We start from the raw sequence: 18,806 nt of genomic DNA on the forward strand, positions 1-18,806 counted from the left end.
CTGTTTAGATGCCTGAATGCACCACACGTCCAGCAGACTCCCGGGCGCCCCCAGGACCGCTTCCCTGCGGCCATGGTCTGGCCCCCTGGAATGCTGTGGCCCCCCTTAGCCAGGTGACCATGTCCCCCACAAGTCCAACAAACTCTCTGCGGCTCCTCCATCCGCTGTTCTCCACGCTGTGTGGTCTCCCGCAACAGCTGCATCAGCTCCTCCGCCCAGGCAGGCGTCACCTCCAACACCCGTCTGATCTCATGCTTCAGGCGGGCCTCCATGCCAGCAAACTCCGAGCCGAAATCCGGAGCCAGTATATACTTCTCCTCCTCCCCTTTCATCTCCAGGCGATCCCCGCACCGCGCCATCATCCTCGTGGTCCTCGGCAGCAATTAGCAGCCGTACCGCTAATGCTTAGTTTGACTTCTGACACCAGTGTAACGAGTCAGGAAATACACTGAGGCTTTCTTCTTAATTATGCTCTTTATTAGCACCTGACAGAGCACTGGTGGCCATGCCCATGCCACAATAACCCCCACAAACACACACCAACCTCGCTAGCTCTCTCTTTGCTTCCTAGCTCTCCACACACAACCGACTCTCCCAGGCTCACGCTCCAACTTCCTGAGCTGTTCCGCTCTCTCCCACAGCTCTCCTCCCCCAGCCAATCCCAGGTGAGCCTCTCTCTCTCACCCCACCCACTGGCTGTACGCTGCCTTCACAGTCCCACAGAACCCCGTAAACCCCCACATACATGCCAAACCACACAGGTAATCCACATGCACAGAACAGCATAACACACAGAGACAGTCAGACATCAACAAATACAGTAGCATACAAAATGAGCCTGCTTCAATATATCATTTATTTTATACAGAAAATAATTAAATTGACCAGAATGCACCAGACTGAATCTTGAGATTGCAATGATTCTGTAAACATGCCATGTTAGCTTACTGGGAAAAGGCTAAGTATGGCTCCAAAGTTGATCTGTCTTTACCATGAGGTTCGTCTCACGTTGCCAGACCCAACGACGTGTGTCAGCAAGGAGGGTCTGAATGACATATCAACTTTCTGGGAGACTTCCCCCAAAATCCGTCCAGATGCTGTGGGAGAAATCTGATTGGCTGGGCACCGGCCCACGATGTCTGTGTTTGGTCAATTCATATGTCTGTCAAGCATAGTTTTTTTTTGTCTTCGGGGCGGGTGCTAACTACTTTTCAGAGTTGTGTTCCAGACATGTTCATCTATGGCTGGCTACTGCGAGACTACCGCAAGGTCTGTAGCAACTCCAAATCAATGATTGTAATTAGGGATGGTCCGATCCGATACTCAGTATCGGTATCGGAGCCGATCCGACCAAAATCACTGGATCGGATATCTGGTGGGAAAAAGAAGTAGAATCCGATCCGATCCATAGCCTAAACTATCACTAAATGCTTCACTAAACTTCAGCAATGCGCCGTCACGGACACAGATGAACAACCGCAGCATCGTGCATGTGGACAAAGTGAGATTGCACTGTGCGTTGTCACCACAGCTGTGTTGATCAAGGAAGAAAAAAGCCACGTGCAATTTAATATGATGCAAGTGTTTTTAAGCATTGGAAACGTCAACACCGCGGCGCAGACTGCCTGCCTGCCTGATACCTGCTGGTCAGTGTATCACACACAAACCTGACAGCAACGTTACAGAGAGAGGGAGAGAGGAGATCAGATGCAGATTCACTCCTAGACTAGACACCGGTAAGCCTCAAAACACACCGGCAGCCGCGTCAATACCGCGCAGCACACCATGCTATCACAATCAATAAAAGGCTATGTTACCATTCCCAGAAGTGAAGTCAAATCTACGCACTTTCTGCATAACGGATCGGCAGATTAAAGCTAATAAACACTCGCCCAACTCAGCAGCGATAAAGTTAGATGTTCTCTCCTCCTGTTAGTCCTTATTATAATTAATCCCAAAAGTCAAAATCTTCCTTGAAAACAGCAAATAAAACTAGATTAGGCCATGTGTCCATGTTTACAAACACCATGATCCGTGAACTGCGCTCCGCCCCTTGTTTCACGCACCACGCAAGTAGGGGTAACCTCGTGTCACCAGGCTCTCTCTCTCGGGACTCGGGGAGACCAGGGACAGTTATAACAAGGACGTGTGTGTGTGTGTGTGTGTGTGTGTGTGTGTGTGTGTGTGTGTGTGTGTGTGTGTGTGCGCGTGCGCGTGCGTGTGAAGACTTAAAAAGAAGCAGCAGTATTAGTGCATTACTGAGTCTATGTTCTGGGCTATAGCCTTTCATTTAAGGAATATTGTTCCACAGATTGAACATGATGTTTAGATCGCTGGGTTAAGCAAAGTGCATTGGTAAATTTATTATTAACAGCTTAGTTGTATAAGCGAGGGAAAAAGATCGGATCGGATTGATATCGGTATCGGCAGACACTCAAGATTGTGGTATCGGTATCGGATCGGATATGGAAAAAGTGGTTTCGTGCCATCCCTAATTGTAATAAGTTTTAGTAGCCACGTCATGAGCTCACCTTGTCTCACGTCCTGGCTAACATGTGCTCACCTTGTCTCACGTCCTGGCTAACATGTGCTCACCTTGTCTCACGTCCTGGCTAACATGATCTCACCTTGTCTCACGTCCTGGCTAACATGTGCTCACCTTGTCTCACGTCCTGGCTAACATGTGCTCACCTTGTCTCACGTCCTGGCTAACATGTGCTCACCTTGTCTCACGTCCTGGCTAACATGAGCTCACCTTGTCTCACGTCCTGGCTAACATGTGCTCACCTTGTCTCACATCCTGGCTAACATGTGCTCACCTTGTCTCACGTCCTGGCTAACATGTGCTCACCTTGTCTCACGTCCCGGGTAACAGATGAGGGCCCTGCCGCTGCTCCGCTCTCGGTGGCTGATCCTGAAACTGAGGGCCATGTGTTTCATGATGTTAAAAGCTTTGCAAAGTAATGTTGTTGCTATGATGCAGATTAATTTACCATACTGATTAATTTATGTTATATGCTGAAACTCTGCTGTGTGTGTGTGTGTGTCAGAGATGCCACAGCAGACTGTGAATGCAGCCAGACTGAAAAATGATCTAGAGCTGAACTACCATCACCTTCTCCATTCTAACAGACTGAGTGAAGCTTTAGGAGGATTTAAGTCTTTACCAGGCAGATCAAGCTCATGATACCAGACTGATGTCCTCTCTTCATTTTGGATGATCAGAGTCACTTCCTCTGTTCTTGTATCCAGGCGAACCTCAAATGTTGGGTGGTAATTTGGTCCATATTTTGGATAAAATTGTAAGACATCCTGAAAACCAGGAGAAGTGTTGCTGTTTTTGCTCCCCAAAAATATGATATAATTGAATGTCCGTGTTTTACATGTAAAATAACTGAATCTGTATCACTCACACACACACACACACACACACACACACACACACACACACACACGCGCGCGCGTGCGCACGTTAAAGCATCATTAACAGAGATATATTTTGCAGGAAGTTGTATTTGACGTACCTTAGGCTTAGGCTGTACTTTACACTCCTCTGGAATGCAGTGGAGACTGTACTTTTTAGAGGTCGACAAAGGATGACAATCGGACAGAGTCCGGATGTACTCAGCATTTTCTTGTTGACTTTTCACCTTAAATTATATCAGAACAGTTGCATTTGAAAGATCGTTTCACTGTCGTGTTCATGATGACAATCTTCTCAACAGTTTGACATGTTTAGATACATATAACACCGTAGTGCATGTGTGTGAGAGGGAGAGAGAGAGCGAGAGAGAGGGGGGGGGAGAGAGATTTGGTTTTTGTGTGCATACTATCTGCTATGGGTGTTGTTAGTCCTGGCATTTGGGGCCCCAAATGTTTTATGAAGAGTATATTGTATTGATCAAAAATGCAAGATTTTGCTCCTCTCTGTGTGCAAGTAGTAGCCTAACCTATACGGTAACAAAAGGAAGAGACATCACTCTCATCACAGCGTTCAAATTTTGCATTGGGGCTAGACTTTAGGGACAGTTGCACAGTTCTATAGATACAGTCGGTCTGTGTGGGAACGCCCACAAAACGTTACTTCCGCTAGCGTTGTGTCAGTAGGGCGTGGGGGAAAACCAATATATCTTAATGACCTGACTCACCTGTGGAAGGTGCTGCAGCTCTACACTACAGGATCAGGGATTCAAGAGCAGGTACACATACTGTTCAGATGTGTGTTTACTGCGGGGGTTAATGTTGCATTCCTTTATGGCAAAATAACTGGGATGTGAAGGCTAAATGACGTCACATCCGTTTTGTTAGCATTCCATTTGCAGAAAACTTGAGCTGGGAAGTTCACTGTTCACTGGTCAGATCCAGTCACTAGCCAGGCTAGCCATTGTTAGCAATAACAGTTGATAACAAGGCATTTTGCAGCATTTTGCGCATACAAACACTGCAGCCTCATGTCCACACAGATAGAAGTTAGGCAGTGATGTGTGTACAGCTGATTTAATGAGACACAAACAAAACAGAAGTGCTAATAAAAAACATTTACTACGATTATAACTACTGTTGTCGCAGCCATCTTGGATTTTTGAGGTTGGGGCTGCTGAGGCTCCTACGAGTTTGGAATGGAAAATACCAGCTCTGGTGACGTCACCATCCCAGCTCATGACCTTTGAACCATAAGATTGGCAGTCCCAGTTATAAAGGAATGCACAATTAATCCCCAATCCTGTCTGCCTGGGCTGGGCTAGCAGCAAAATGTTAACTCTGCTGCCTGCAAAGAACGGGAAGATTTCCCCCACGCTGACCCATTGAACATGCATCTATGACAAGACGCCGCCTGAATGTATTGAAGTGAATGGGGCAGGCATGGAAAGTCCCACTATAACCCATTATATCTGTGTTGTTTCATCTTCTATCTATATTTTATTGATTGATATATATATATAAATATGGCAATGTGGGTTAGAGAGCTGCAAGCCCGAGGGTTCCCTCGTGGGCCCCTCGGGCCTGGCCAATACGGGCCGGGGCCGGGCTTTTTTTCTTCTTTTTTTAATTAATAGGTCCGGGCCGGGGTCGGGTCGTTTCAATAATTAAATAATGTTGTATTACTCGCTTAATTTTAGACAGCAGAGCAGTCAGACAAAGAGGAGGAGTGCACAGACACACAGCCACACAGTCACACACAGACCCTCACGTGACGTTAGTCTGCCATTCATACTCATGTCATGACATGTAGCTTTCTGCTCAGTCAGCGACAGACAGCGTGCTGTGTCAGTGTGTAAAAAACAACAAAACAAGCCGTGTGTGCCGTGTCCGTCCGTGTACAGAGGACAACTCCCGAACAGAGAGAGAGAGAGAGAGAGAGTCAAATAGAGAGACAGGCAGAGAGAGGCTGCAGGAGCAGGAAGGCCGCGCTGCAGCACACACTGAGTAAAAGAACATTACAAGGCTGCAAAATATAAACTAAGGACTGCAATAAGAAAAGCCAAATCCAACTATGCCGCCAAATTAGAACAACAAATCACAACCAATGACACAAGAACCATCTGGAAAAAACTTCAGGACATCACCAATTATAAAAAGAAACCTACCCCCATACCTGACAGTGACAATCAGCTCCCGGACAAACCCAACACCTTCTATACAAGATTTGAACAGTCACCCCCCCCCCCCCCCCCCCTCCACCCCTCCCCCCCCTCCACCCCTCCTTTTCACATCCAGGAGGAAGAGGTGAGGACCACCTTCCAAATAGGGATGTCAATTTTCGGTTAATTTCACTTTCGATTAACCGACGCTAATAATCGATTAACCTATCGGTTAATTCATAATTTTTTAATATTTTTTTTTGTCTATTTACTCAATGAGCTCATGCCCAAACAAGGCGTGTCTATTTAGATGCTGAAATGTTAATGCTTTTTGTGTTAGAATTTCTAACACAAAAAGCATTAACAAGCATTAACAAAAAGCATCAACATTTCAACACAAATTCTTTTTGTGTTAGAATTTCTAACACAAAAAGCATTAACATTTCAGCATCTAAATAGACACGCCTTGTTTGGGCATGAGCTCATTGAGTAAATAGACAATTTTTTTTTTTTTTTTTTTTTTATATTAACTGATAGACCGACAGCAATAACCGAACAACAACGTTAGCGACGGTTAATCGATTAACGGTTAACCGTTGACATCCCTACTTCCAAAGGCTCAAGAAAAAAAAAGCAGCAGGCCCAGATAACATCAGTCCATCTGTACTACACCACTGTGCTGCAGAACTGGCCCCCGTCTTCACCAGCATTTTTAATTCCTCCCTCCGTAAATGTTCAGTCCCCCAGTGTTTCAAACAGTCCATCATTATCCCCGTACCGAAATCCAACAACATATCATGCCTCAATGACTACAGACCAATTGCCCTCACATCCGTAGCCATGAAATCATTTGAACGCATCATTCTCACCCACCTCAAAACCAGCACCACCCCCTCTCATGGATCCAGAACTAACAGGTCAGTAGAAGACACAGCCAACACAGCCACCCATCACCTCCTGCAACACCTGGATACCCCCAACACCTACGCCCGCATTCTCTTCATGGACTTCAGCTCTGCTTTTAACACAATCAACCCGGCCAAACTCATCAATAAGCTACTGGATATGAACACTGACCCCTGCATCTGCCACTGGATCCACAGCTTCCTCTCCAACAGACAACAGAAGGTAAAAATCAACAACATCACATCTCACCCTCTGTACCTCAGCACAGGAGCCCCCCAAGGCTGCGTCCTTTCATCCTGGCTATTCTCTCTATACACCAACCTGCTCATATCCCACTACAACTCCTTCAACATCTACAAATACGCAGACGATACAACCATCATAGGCCTCGTCACAGACAATAATGAAACAGAATACCGTGCACAGATCAACCAAACAGTTACCTGGTGCACAGACAATAACCTCCTACTCAACTCATCCAAAACCCAAGAACTCATCATCGACTTCAGACGCCAGCCATACCCCAAAACCCCCATACTCATCTCCGACGAACCAATAAGCACCACGGACTCATTCAAATTTCTTGGCACTCACATAAGCAATAACCTCAAATGGAAAACCAACACAGATCACATCTACAAAAAAGCCAATCAGAGACTCTTCTTCCTCCGTCAGCTCAAAAAATTCAGAATAAGAAAACATCTCCTGCTCCGGTTCTACCTGGCCATCATACAAATCATCCTCACCTTCTCCATAACAGTTTGGTACAGCAGTCTGGACACTCACTCCAAAAACAAACTACAGCGAATCATCAATAAATCCTCCAAAATAATCCACACCCCCCTTCCGTCACTTGAATCACTCCACCGCCAAAGGACAATAAATAGAGCTAAAAAAATAATTTCTGACCCCACTCACCCAGCATACCACATCTTCCAGCTGTTGCCCTCCGGGAGGCGCTACAGGTCTCTGCCCACCAAGACAACCCGTTTTAAAAACAGTTTCTTCCCCACTGCTATAAGGACACTGAACTCTCTGTAACAACCCCAATATCACTGCTGCTATGACTGTATTGTGTACTGTTATTGTGTTTTATGTATGTATTATGATGTTTAATGTTGGACCATTGCTTACGTATGAACTGTACTGAAAACAAATTCCACCAGCCTGGCTGTGTGGTCATTAAAGAATCTAATCTTAAAGAATCTAATGATGTCATAAGGGGGCACACACACAAGGAGGCATTGTGACATCACTGATGATGTTGTCAGTGATGTCATAAGACTGATTATGTCATTAGTGATGTCATACCCGCGCGCATGTAAACTTAAGGGCTATAACATTTTGTGAGCAACACACACTCACACACCTGCGTGCACCAATAGGGCAGGTGAGGCCACGCAGCAGCTGCGTATGCGAGCCTCAGGGCCAGCTCAGCCAGCTGCAGGGCGGGTGAGGCCATGTGGCGGCCGAGCTAGCGAGCCCGCGCAGCGGGCAGGCATAGGAATCGAGCACCCGTATAGCGTGAGAGATGCCTACTTGATTGAAAAATGCTTCCACCAGATTGCAAAATTTGAACAATGCAACATGAGTGAGGTATTCCTAATATACAATAATAATAAATACCAGCACAAAAACAATAGGGTTTCAGCCCCGAATGTGACAGGGAGCGTTACCTCCTGAACAGGAATGTTGTCTGGCAGCAGAAACACGTTGAGTTTTGGCTTTCTGTGTGGTGGTCGGAGGAGGAACAGCAGAACTTGACCCTGGATAGTCTTGTTGAACAAGAATGCCAGAATGTCCCTCACGAGGCCAAAGGCAGAGAGGTGGGGGACATTCACACCCACATGAGTTTCTGTGATCTCCAGTGGCTGGAGGAAGCTCATTCCCTCATCAGTGATGTGGACAACAGACAGGCTTTCACTTTCAGGAAGTGGTACTGTGAATACACATCAACATTTAGTTTCACTTGTGTCAACTCCATTAAAATGGCATTACATTTAATTTAATTCTTTGAAGAAAATGTTCAGCAGTAATCAATACATAATCATGACTGAATAATGTGCCTACCAGGGGTGGTTTCACAGTGTGGGAGGTGGAGCTGACGGACAGAGTTCTGAGGACACTGGATGTTGAACAGCGGGCCTGCAGGTGTCTTGCCAGCTGATTGGAGGAGGCCCTCATCCCACTGGATGGTCCTGTACAGCACCTCCCCCTCCTCAGCCATAGTAAACACCAGACCAGTCAAAGTACACTGGAACACACCTGAACCAGGGCACTTGAACCTGTAGGACACACAATACAGCATGTATCTGTATATATTCTGTAGCACACACAATGTTGGGTGATAGTAGCACTCCACTAGCATCATCCAATGTAAGAAGGCAGACCTTTTAGAAATGAAAAGTTGCGAGCAGTTTTCATTAGATGGCCTGTGAATAATAGGCTATAGTAGAGTACCACAGGAATTAGTCAGGAAGACCTGGATCTTAGCACTTGCGGCCCCTTCGTCTGAAAGTCAATAGACAAAAGTCCCTCTCTTTCTCATCGAGGCCTATGCGAACCAGCCACGGAAAAAAAACGAAATGGTGGTGAATGGCGAGAGACACAAGTTGGTCTAGCAGCTGAATATTGATATTCATACTTATTTTTTATATTCATAATTATTTATTTGTTTATTTTGTATTGATTCTTATCCATTGGTAACTTCATCCCTCATACCTCATATCAACATTTCATGCTTACTCAGAATTTTAACCCCTGAAATGCCAGTTTACTGCACTTACTGTACAATAACATTTACAGTAGAAAACACAAAATGTGATCCCCCCCCTCCTTCCCATGAATGCCACCTGGATCTTCCCCGGTGGGATTATCATAGCCTTGGATTTGTCACATTTTTGGTGGAGGAATTATTTTCTTCCATCTTTCATCTTTTGAGAATTGCACATTTGCTCGCAGAGGACTCTTGCGGCCCTCTACGTACAGCAGCTGGATATTGATATTCATACTTGTTTTTTATATTCATAATTATTTATTTTTGTATTGATTCTTATCCATTGGTAACTTCATCCCTCATACCTCATATCAACATTTCATGCTTACCCAGAATTGTAACCCGTCAAATGCCAGTCTACTGTATTTAATGTACAGTGGAGTTACACTGTATAAGGAGGTGTGGCTCTTACCTGTCAGGTGTCATACCGACACCCAGCCGTACCTCCGTCGCTGGAAGCTTTATGACGTTGACGGTGGCTCTGACTACGTGAGACTAACTTCCACAGTATATCCCTTTCTAGGCATATTGATCTGACCTTCCGTTTCCCAGAAAAATTATCCAGACACGGAGCGCAGTGATAGCCGCTGAGCTGCGGGTAATAGTCATGGAGAAACGGAGAAACTGGTTGGCTCTTTGACACGGAAGGCCACAGAACTACGCGCATGCGCATCTGGGGCACTACCCGGATGCTGGTCATGACCGAGTTTTGACATCCGGTTCAACACTCACACCTGTTGTCGGCCGAGATGAGGAAGGACAGGCAGGGAACCACCCATGACGCTCATGACAGCCGACAGAGTTGCTGTGCTCCGGTGCAGAGAACAAGCATATGGAAGGCCCCTATAAGAAGGCCGGATCGCCATGGCTGTGATGAGATATATTCACTTTTCAATGCTGATTTCAATCATGCCAGCCGCAAGTGTCTACGACGAATGGTTGCTGAGATACGATGTACACTCAAAAGAGGTAAATTTGAACGAAAAAAAGACCAAAGTGCCAATTTTCGACTCACAGCTAATTTTCACAAAACACACACAAAAAAGCTTCATTCCTGCATCAATTTCAGTCTAAATGCTTCAAATGAGTAGTTTGCACTGGAAAATCCGGGTTCCCACCTTATGTGACATGTTGCCATGGCGATCACTGTACTGTATATTTCATGTCAAACTGCATGGAATTGATTGCTGTGCCAACACTGAGCAAATACGGGGGGGGGGGGGGGGGGAACACAATACAAACTACAAAGTTGATGTCTGATCAGAGAAATACAAATTTTTGGGGAAAGTACCTGGGAGTCGGAATTTGTTTTTTGTTTTTGTGCAAAATTAACATTGAAACCAATGAGAAAACTATGCAATGGAATTTGGAAGCCTTGTAACCAAATTTTCAACCAACTCCAAAGTTAGATTTTAAGGTCAAATTTCAAGGTATTTGGCCCAGGATGAGAGCAGAAAAAATGTAAATGCATGAATTTTGTCAAGATTTCCTGGTGGTCTCAAAAAGGAGGTTATAGTGAATCACCGGCTACTGTACCTAAGGAGGACCGATGTTAGTAAGTCTCACTATGGGTGCCAGGATGGTTTTGTTCTAGTGGTGGGAGGGTGAATTTCCAAAATAAAAAATAAAAAATACCTGGCCTTAATTTCAGACAATTCGTGCCAAAATTGTCCAAACGGCCGCTATACGTGAATGTAAGAAATATCCATCAGCTGGACCAGGGGGGTACAAGGTTTAGATAACTTTGCAGGCCAAGAAAGTCACAGTTTGTGGTAAAACTGTTGCATTATAAGTTATAAATCGGAAAGACTACACACAACCAGTCGCGTAAGTGGCGTGTCTCCCACCAGGCCATGTGGACTTCATGGCACTATTCTAATAGGATTAAACTAGAACAACCGCACCGCAGATTTATGCCTCCGCCATTAGTTCATACTCGAAGAAATTCCATCAAGACAGAGATATCGTGTTAACAAGCTTGAAAATGGCATTCGAGAGGTCACAGTGACCTTGACCTTTGATAACCAAAATGGAATCAGTTCATCCTTGCGTCCAAGTCGATGTTCGAGCCAAATCAGAAGAAATTCCATCAAACCGTTCTTGAGATATCGCGTTAACAAACTGCGTTAACAAAATGCCATTACAAGTTAACAAACTGGGAATGGCGATTACACTTTGACCACCAAAGTGTAATCAGTTCATCCTTGAGGCCAAGTTAATGTTTGAGGCAAATTTTATGAAATTCCGTCAAGGCATTTCTGAGATATGGGGCTCTATTCTCCCACTGGCCTTAGGCGCTAAACTGGCCTTAAAGGCAAAAAAAACAAACTTTACACTGAAGAGGCGTGGCACAGTGCCAGACTAGGCCAGAAACGTTTCGGCCATAAATACCAGCCTAAAGCGATCTTCCAACTGCCGTTAATTTTGCAGTTAACGCTTTTGAAAACCAGGCCTTATTCAGTATATATATCCGTCGCAAATACGTGTTATAGTCGAGTGACAACTGTAACACGGTTGTACTGTGATGTCCGCTCCAACAAGACTTAGCTTACTTGACACGTACTTTTTCAATAAAAACACATTTATGCCATGACTTTACATAATGTAGGCTATATTTATGTTGCATCATTTAGCCTGTGCTGTGATGTGCAGGAGCAGCAGGTAGCCTACAAGTTATAAAACTAAGCCTGCCCTGAATGAGCAGAGTGGGGGGGGGCTTGTTCACTATTGTGAAAGTTATGTGTTTACAACAAATAAAGATCATGGAAGTGGATGGTATCATGAATGTCACCGATAGTTAACGTTCTATATTGTACAGGGAGACCATCAGCCCTGCTGAACAGATCTGTATTTGCCTGTAGGTTGAATGGTTTTATTCAGGCTATCCAAATTGGCATGAAGAGATGACAGCATGCAGCCGCAACCGGGGTTACCGGACTGGAGTATCTCGGGACCTTGTATGGGAAGAATGTGATTGGTTGACTGGAGACCACCAATCCAACACTTGTGAATAATTATACGCTTAAAAAGGCGTCGTTAAATGGTTAGCGCTGCGGATTCTGCTGTTTAGCGCAAAGGAAAAATTAGGGAATGCGCCTGACCAGTAATAGCGACGGGCAAAGCCATAAATGCAAATTTAAGGCCAGGGGAGAGATAGAGCCGATGGAGTTAACAAGCTTGAAAATGGCATTGGAGAGGTCACAGGGACCTTGACCTTTGACCTTTGATCACCAAAATGTAATCCGTTCATCCTTGCACCCAAGTCGACGTTTGAGGCAAATTTGATGAAACTCCGTCAAGGCATTCCTGAGATATTGCGTTAAAAAGCTTGAAAATGGTGTTTGAGAGGTCACAGTGACCTTGAAGTTTGACCACCAAAATATATCAAGATATCGGGCCCTATCTTCCCAAAAGCGGTAATTTAGCGTTTGCGCTCGTTTAACGCCGTGGGCAATGCAAATTGGGGGCGGGCACAAGCGCATGCCTGTTATAATTGTACTGGGCATAGGCATGCCACATGCCAAAGCAGGCTAAAATGTGAAGATAGATGGCATTATCCTATCGTCAGCAGCGCGCAATTACTTTGCGCTAAGAGCTTTGAAAAGGACCTCTTACGCGCTAAATACCTCGCTGCGCTGAAGCGCACTATAATCTCCGGCTGCGCAGTGCAGTGCAAAGTAAAATCCCTTTTGGATATGTCATTACGGACAGCCTTGGCATGCCAGGACATCAAATTCTGCTGCTAAAATTGGGTATTAGCAGATAATTCAGTGAGGCAATCAACTATAACTCACTGAGAAACTTTTATCACATCGCAAAGAGGGAAATTAATTGAGAAAACTTGTTGGACAATGGACATAGGCTATTTATCTTCATAACCCGGAGGGTCGTTGGCACCACAGACGATCTGTCAATAAGCTCTCTCCATCTCTCTCTGTCCTCGCACGACACGAGTGAGTACACTCTATAGAGACACTGCATGAAATAGGTCCCGACCATCACGGGGGAAAATCTCTGTTCATTTCCACACACCAGCATCATTTTCCTTGAATTAAACATAGCTAAAAGCTGTTGTGTGGTGGGCTGCGCAGACAACAAATGTAAAAAATCGCCAGTTAAAGTTTTTTTGTACTCCTGAGCAAAACAAGGAAGCCATTGAGAATTGGTGAGAAGAAAAATGTTAATCTAGCTGTCAAGGAAGTAAGTTGGAGTGTTCATCTTCCATATATACGATCTTTTTGTGCAACACGCAACCATGCACGTGACATAGGAGAACGCCAGGATTGGAGGGGGGATTTCTGTTTTCCCCCGTCTTGGGCGACGTTTCTGAATAATGACGCGTTACGCAGTGTCTCGATTACGGATGGAGAGAATTACAGCATATTGCATGCCTCGCGCAAACAGCCATTGCGAGACGGGAATCTGATTAGTTTTGATTGACGTAATGCCCAGCATTGCCTGGCCACACCTGTGAATAATTCTGGTAGTTAAGACCGCCCAAATCCCATTTGCGCAGGCATTTTGGGGCGCAGTTGATTTTGGCAACGCTCTAATTTGCGCATGCGACACGTGCCGTGAACGTTTCCGCATCCCCGCCGAGAATTGCATCCACAACATATTTCGGGGCTGTTTTAACTTAGAAATCAGGGAGGTCACGTCTACCAGACAATTATATCACTTTTAAACAGTTACATTTCTGTATAAATCATTACAATATGCTCCCGTGAGGTGGGGATGCTGCCGGCGCTGGGGTGTAAAACTCGGCATAACACCTGGACAGCGGACTGCAATCTTCCCTGCTTCAAGGCACGTGCAAACAGGTGCGCAAGCGCTAATAGGGGATATCGCCTGTACGAAGATAGGGCCCATCTCATTAACAAGCATGAAAATGGTGTTCGAGAGGTCACAGTGACCTTGGCCTTTGACCTTTGACCACCAAAATCTAATCAGTTCATGCTTGAGTCCAAGGTGATGTTTGAGGCAAATTTAATTAAATTCCGTCAAGGCATTCCTGAGATATCGCGTTAACAAAGCTTGGAAATGGCGTTCGAGAGGTCACAGTGACCTTGACCTTTGACCTTTGACCACCAAAATCTAATCAGATCATCATTGAGTTTCAGTCGATGTTTGAGGCAAATTTTATTAAATTCCGTCAAGGCGTTCCTCAGATGTCGCGTTAACAAACATCGGACGGACGGACAACCTGGATCCATAATGCCTCGGGCCTGGTTATCACCGGCGGAGGCATAAAAATATAGATAGATAGATAGACAGACAGACAGACAGACAGAAACAGACAGACAGACATACAGACAGGCAGAGACAGACAGATAGACACAGACAGGCAGATAGACAGACAGAGACAGACAGACAGAGAGAGAGAGAGGCAGGGCTTAAAATTTGGCACATCTTTTTGGAAATTCCCGCATATTTTCAATTTATAAAGGGGGAGTAATCCCGCAATGGTTTACACCAGGGGTTTCAAACTCACGGCCCGCCACGCCACTTGATATCAAGTTATAGTGAAATCAAGCCCGCACCTCCGCTCGTTGTAAAACACAGAGCGCGCTCCCGAGGCGTGTGGACACACTTCACACCAGGGTTGCCAGATAAATTTCCATATATGTGCAGTTCCTTGGGCGGTTTTGTGTGCATTTTGGCGGGTTTTGAACTCTTTGTGCTGGAAACCGTCAGCAGTATCTGGCAACACAGCTTCACATTCCAGGCCAGTGGCCTGGTGATTTGGTTCACCCGAGTGAAAAACCAAGTGGAAAGAAAAACATTTGCATGCTAAAATGTCTTTTGTTGAGAAGTGAACATGTTGCTGTCAAAAGGCAAAAGAAATGTTGATGACGAGCACAGACAGTTTCAGGAGAAGTGAGAGAGTGATTATTTTGTTGTCGAGTTCAAAGGGAACGCCGCCTGTCTCATTTGCAAAGAGAAAATGGCCGTACTAAAATAATGTAACCTGAAGCGAATAAGAATAAGCAGGGATGCAAGGTAACAGTGAGTCACCTTTTTCATCCCAAAATAGGGCACTTAAGTGAATGATGTTGTGCCTGCCCTGGTATCTGTCACCTTTTTAACTATCCATGACTTTACATCCCTGAATAAGAGTCTAATAATTACTATGTCTTTTGTCATTGTGTTTTATCTGGAGACTAAGCAGCAGCCATAGGCTACGTTCACACAGGGCACCCAAGCCTTGCCTATGCCTTGACCCACGCTTTTAAATAGGCGTCCTTTCTAGTCAATGAGGCTGTGTACACAGGGCGCCTCAGTGTGAACCTTGCGTGTACCCACGCCTTGCCTGACCTGCACCGATTTTATCGTTTAGGCATGAGTTCTATTTTCAAGCCGACTAGGCGCGTGAAGGCACACTTTTCTGTCAAGCCATGAAGGAAAAACGCGACAATATCCGTGAGAAATGACAAAGTCAACTGAATTTCAAAATAAAATGGTGTTACTACAACAATGTTGAGCAGAGAGAGAGAGAGAGAGAGAGTGATTGACGGGTGGCTATCACGTGGGGCTTTCTCCCCGTCGGTAAACAAATCTTCAGGAGAGAGAATAGCGACCGAAGAAGCAAGATGGACAATGAGAAGTGAATCCACTTAGTACAACAGCATCCAGTTCTCTATGACAGCAGTCACCCATACATATCCAGCATCAATAGCACATTAAATATATCCGATTTATTTTACCTCCCCATGATAATTCGGGACCACACGTGACCAAAAAAAACACTCTGGAGAGAGGAGAGGCGCTTGTGACTCGGCTCAGGTTCAGCGTGGAATAGGCGTGCAGTGTGATCACAAAAGCGTGTGATAGGTTCACGCGCAGCTCAAGGTCTGTAGGCGTAGGCGTGGGTTGAGGCAAGGCAAGGCGTAGGTGCCCTGTGTGAACGTAGCGATAGGCTTCCGGTTGTATTAAAGCCTTTATTTTTTGTATTGAGTGATACACTTTACTAAAACACTCATATTATAATACCCCAGGTGTGCATAAACTACAGGTTAAGTAAAAACAAAAATGTGAAATTATTATTCGGTATCGTATCTGTTATCGGATAGGAGAAGCAGATATTTACCGGTTATCGTATCGGCTGGAAAAAAAACACAAAGTCTATAAATCCCCCCCCCCAGTTTGCAAAGTGAATTTTAAGCCCTGAGGGGGGGGGGGGTACTTCCCTGGAGAGATATTCTGCCATTACAGCAATGACATTAACACAACATAACTTATACCAAAAAACACACAAGAGGTAGGTTTGGTGAGAACTTTGAAACAACAACAACATTATATTGACTTGACATATAATTACTACAGCGTTCTTGCATTTTTCCATAACTGTCCACTGTAGAGCATATTGCATAATACTATTACTATGACTGTTCACTGTAATACAAAATGTGCAATGTGAGTTTCATAGTGTCTTTATATATCGTCTCTTGCCGTTCACCACCATTCATAATGTTTTTGCAGCCGGTTCGTAGCTGAAGCAGGATGGGATTTTTGTATGGGGATTTTGGTTAGGCTCGGGCACTGTGCGACCTCACGTGCCCTGCAGTTCACCTGCTGCACTTCCTTGCCCGCCTGCTCTATTGGCACAATTGCCCAACTTCACATCACTGATGACATCACAATTGCTCGAGTGACCATCACTGATCACATCTTGGAGTGCTCGAGTGACATCACTCAGTGCACAATTGCTCAACTTCAGCCTCGCTGGTGTAATTATAAAATGTCTAAAATGCTTTGTTGATTCTTCAATAATGAGTTGCTCGTTTTAAAATGAATATAAGGAGGATTTTATTCCATGAAAAAGTTCCACTGTGCGCACAGAGGGTCTCACTCCCAGAAAAGACAGTCATGAGTGAACCACGAGCAAAGGCATCTCCTCATGATAGAGTCAAACATCAGCCCCCCACCTAGAAGGCATCAGTAAGTTTCCACTGCTCACAGAAGTTCCATTTAGCCCAGGACATTTCCATTAGCTACACAAGCTCAACCTTGATCTTTCATAAGAGACAATACAACCTTGGTCTGGTCACAAGACAAAATACATGTTATCTATCCCTTAAAATGAGACAGCCATAGATCATTATTGTACAGATACAATAAGCAATCAATCAATCCTTTTGCTCTCAGACTCGGCTGCTGCGTGGCCTCGCCTGCTCTATTGGCATGTGCCGGGCACAATTGCACAACTTCGCGTCACTGATTACATCACTCACTGATGACATACAATTGCTCTTATGACATCACTGATGATGCCACAATGCCTATGACATCTTCAGTGATGTCACAATGCCTATGACATCATCCAGTGGGACAAAAGTTTAAACAAACAAACAGAGCTCACTTTCTCCCTTTTATATGATAGGCATCTCGCGAGCTACACACGCTCAATTCCTAGGCTCGCCTGCTGCACGGGCTCACCCGCCCTGCAGCTCGCATACGCAGCTCGGCTGTTGCGTGGCCTCCCCTGCCTTAAGGCGGATGCGCAATGTCTCCCTCTTTCTCTCCCCCTCTCCTCTCCCTCTCTCAGTCTCGTGTGTGTGTGTGTCACTGATGACATCATCAGTGATGTCACAATGATGTCACAATGCCTATGTATGAAATCACTGATGGCATCATCACTGATGACATCATTGATGACATCATCAGTGACATCATCACTGAACTATAGCGTTGTGTGTGTGTGTGTGTGTGTGTGTGTGTGTGTGTGGATTTATGTAAAAAGAGGGAGATATACGCACATCACGGAAAAGGTGCAATTAACACATTCACTGCCAACAGTTTTTTTTTTTTTTTACTGTAGGTAGCTTCTGCCAAGGTTTTTTTTGAGGATTCTGGCTCATCTTTCAAGAGCCGAGGATTATTTTCTGCTAGGAATTTGTGAACACAAAATATCTCAAAAGAACTAATAGAATGTGTGCTTTCTCTGTCTAAAAGAGTTAGTTTGTAGAGTTAGTAGTTATGTAGGCATTAGCAGTTGAATACACCATGGTTTCAGGAAAGAAGGAAAGCTGAGATAATTGCATTTTTGTGAAATTCGATAGAACAGGCAGAACAGTCACTTTAACCATTTATTTTTGGCATCAGTAAGACATCAGACATCTAAACAATTAGTTCTGAACAGTAATTTCCTCCATAACAGCACCCAGGGCTGTATTACTGAACGGGCCTACCGGGCCCAGGCCCAGGGGCCCGAGAGCTCAGGGGGCCCATGAGCTAGAGTCTCTTCGCAGGCCACCACAGGCGGCCTGCGAAGAGACTCTAACTGATGGGGCCCCTGAGCTCACTTCGCAGCTGAGACTCTAGCTTATGGGCCCCCTGAGCTCACTTCGCAGCTGAGACTCTAGCTTATGGGCCCCCTGAGCTCACTTCGCAGCTGAGACTCTAGCTTATGGGCCCCTGAGCTCACTTCGCAAGCGGCCTGCTAAGAGACTCTAGCTCAGGGGTGCCCAAATTCTTTCCCATGAAGGGCCAAAACTCAATCTGGGTGGAGGGCCGAGGACCAAAAATAAACGTTGTGGAATTAC

The 18,806-nt window shown here is 45.2% G+C and overlaps 1 protein-coding gene across 1 annotated transcript in view; it reads right to left on the reverse strand.

Moving 5' to 3' along the window:
- Positions 1-3,111: 3,111 nt before the first annotated feature.
- The window catches only part of LOC310770901 (uncharacterized protein), a gene marked incomplete at its 3' end in the record, with an annotated part of 22,056 nt that continues 6,361 nt past the window's right edge, over positions 3,112-18,806 (reverse strand). The window contains exons 5-8 of the mRNA XM_083631862.1: positions 8,559-8,773; positions 8,165-8,427; positions 3,525-3,650; positions 3,112-3,312 (exon numbers count right to left, since the gene is read on the reverse strand). Of these exons, the coding sequence (XP_083487988.1) occupies positions 3,112-3,312; positions 3,525-3,650; positions 8,165-8,427; positions 8,559-8,715 (747 nt within the window). The 5' untranslated portion in view covers positions 8,716-8,773. The remainder of the gene's footprint in view (positions 3,313-3,524; positions 3,651-8,164; positions 8,428-8,558; positions 8,774-18,806) is intronic.

This window comes from Poromitra crassiceps (genome assembly GCF_964638095.1).
Source record: "Poromitra crassiceps genome assembly, chromosome: 2".
Lineage (NCBI taxonomy): Eukaryota > Metazoa > Chordata > Actinopteri > Beryciformes > Melamphaidae > Poromitra > Poromitra crassiceps.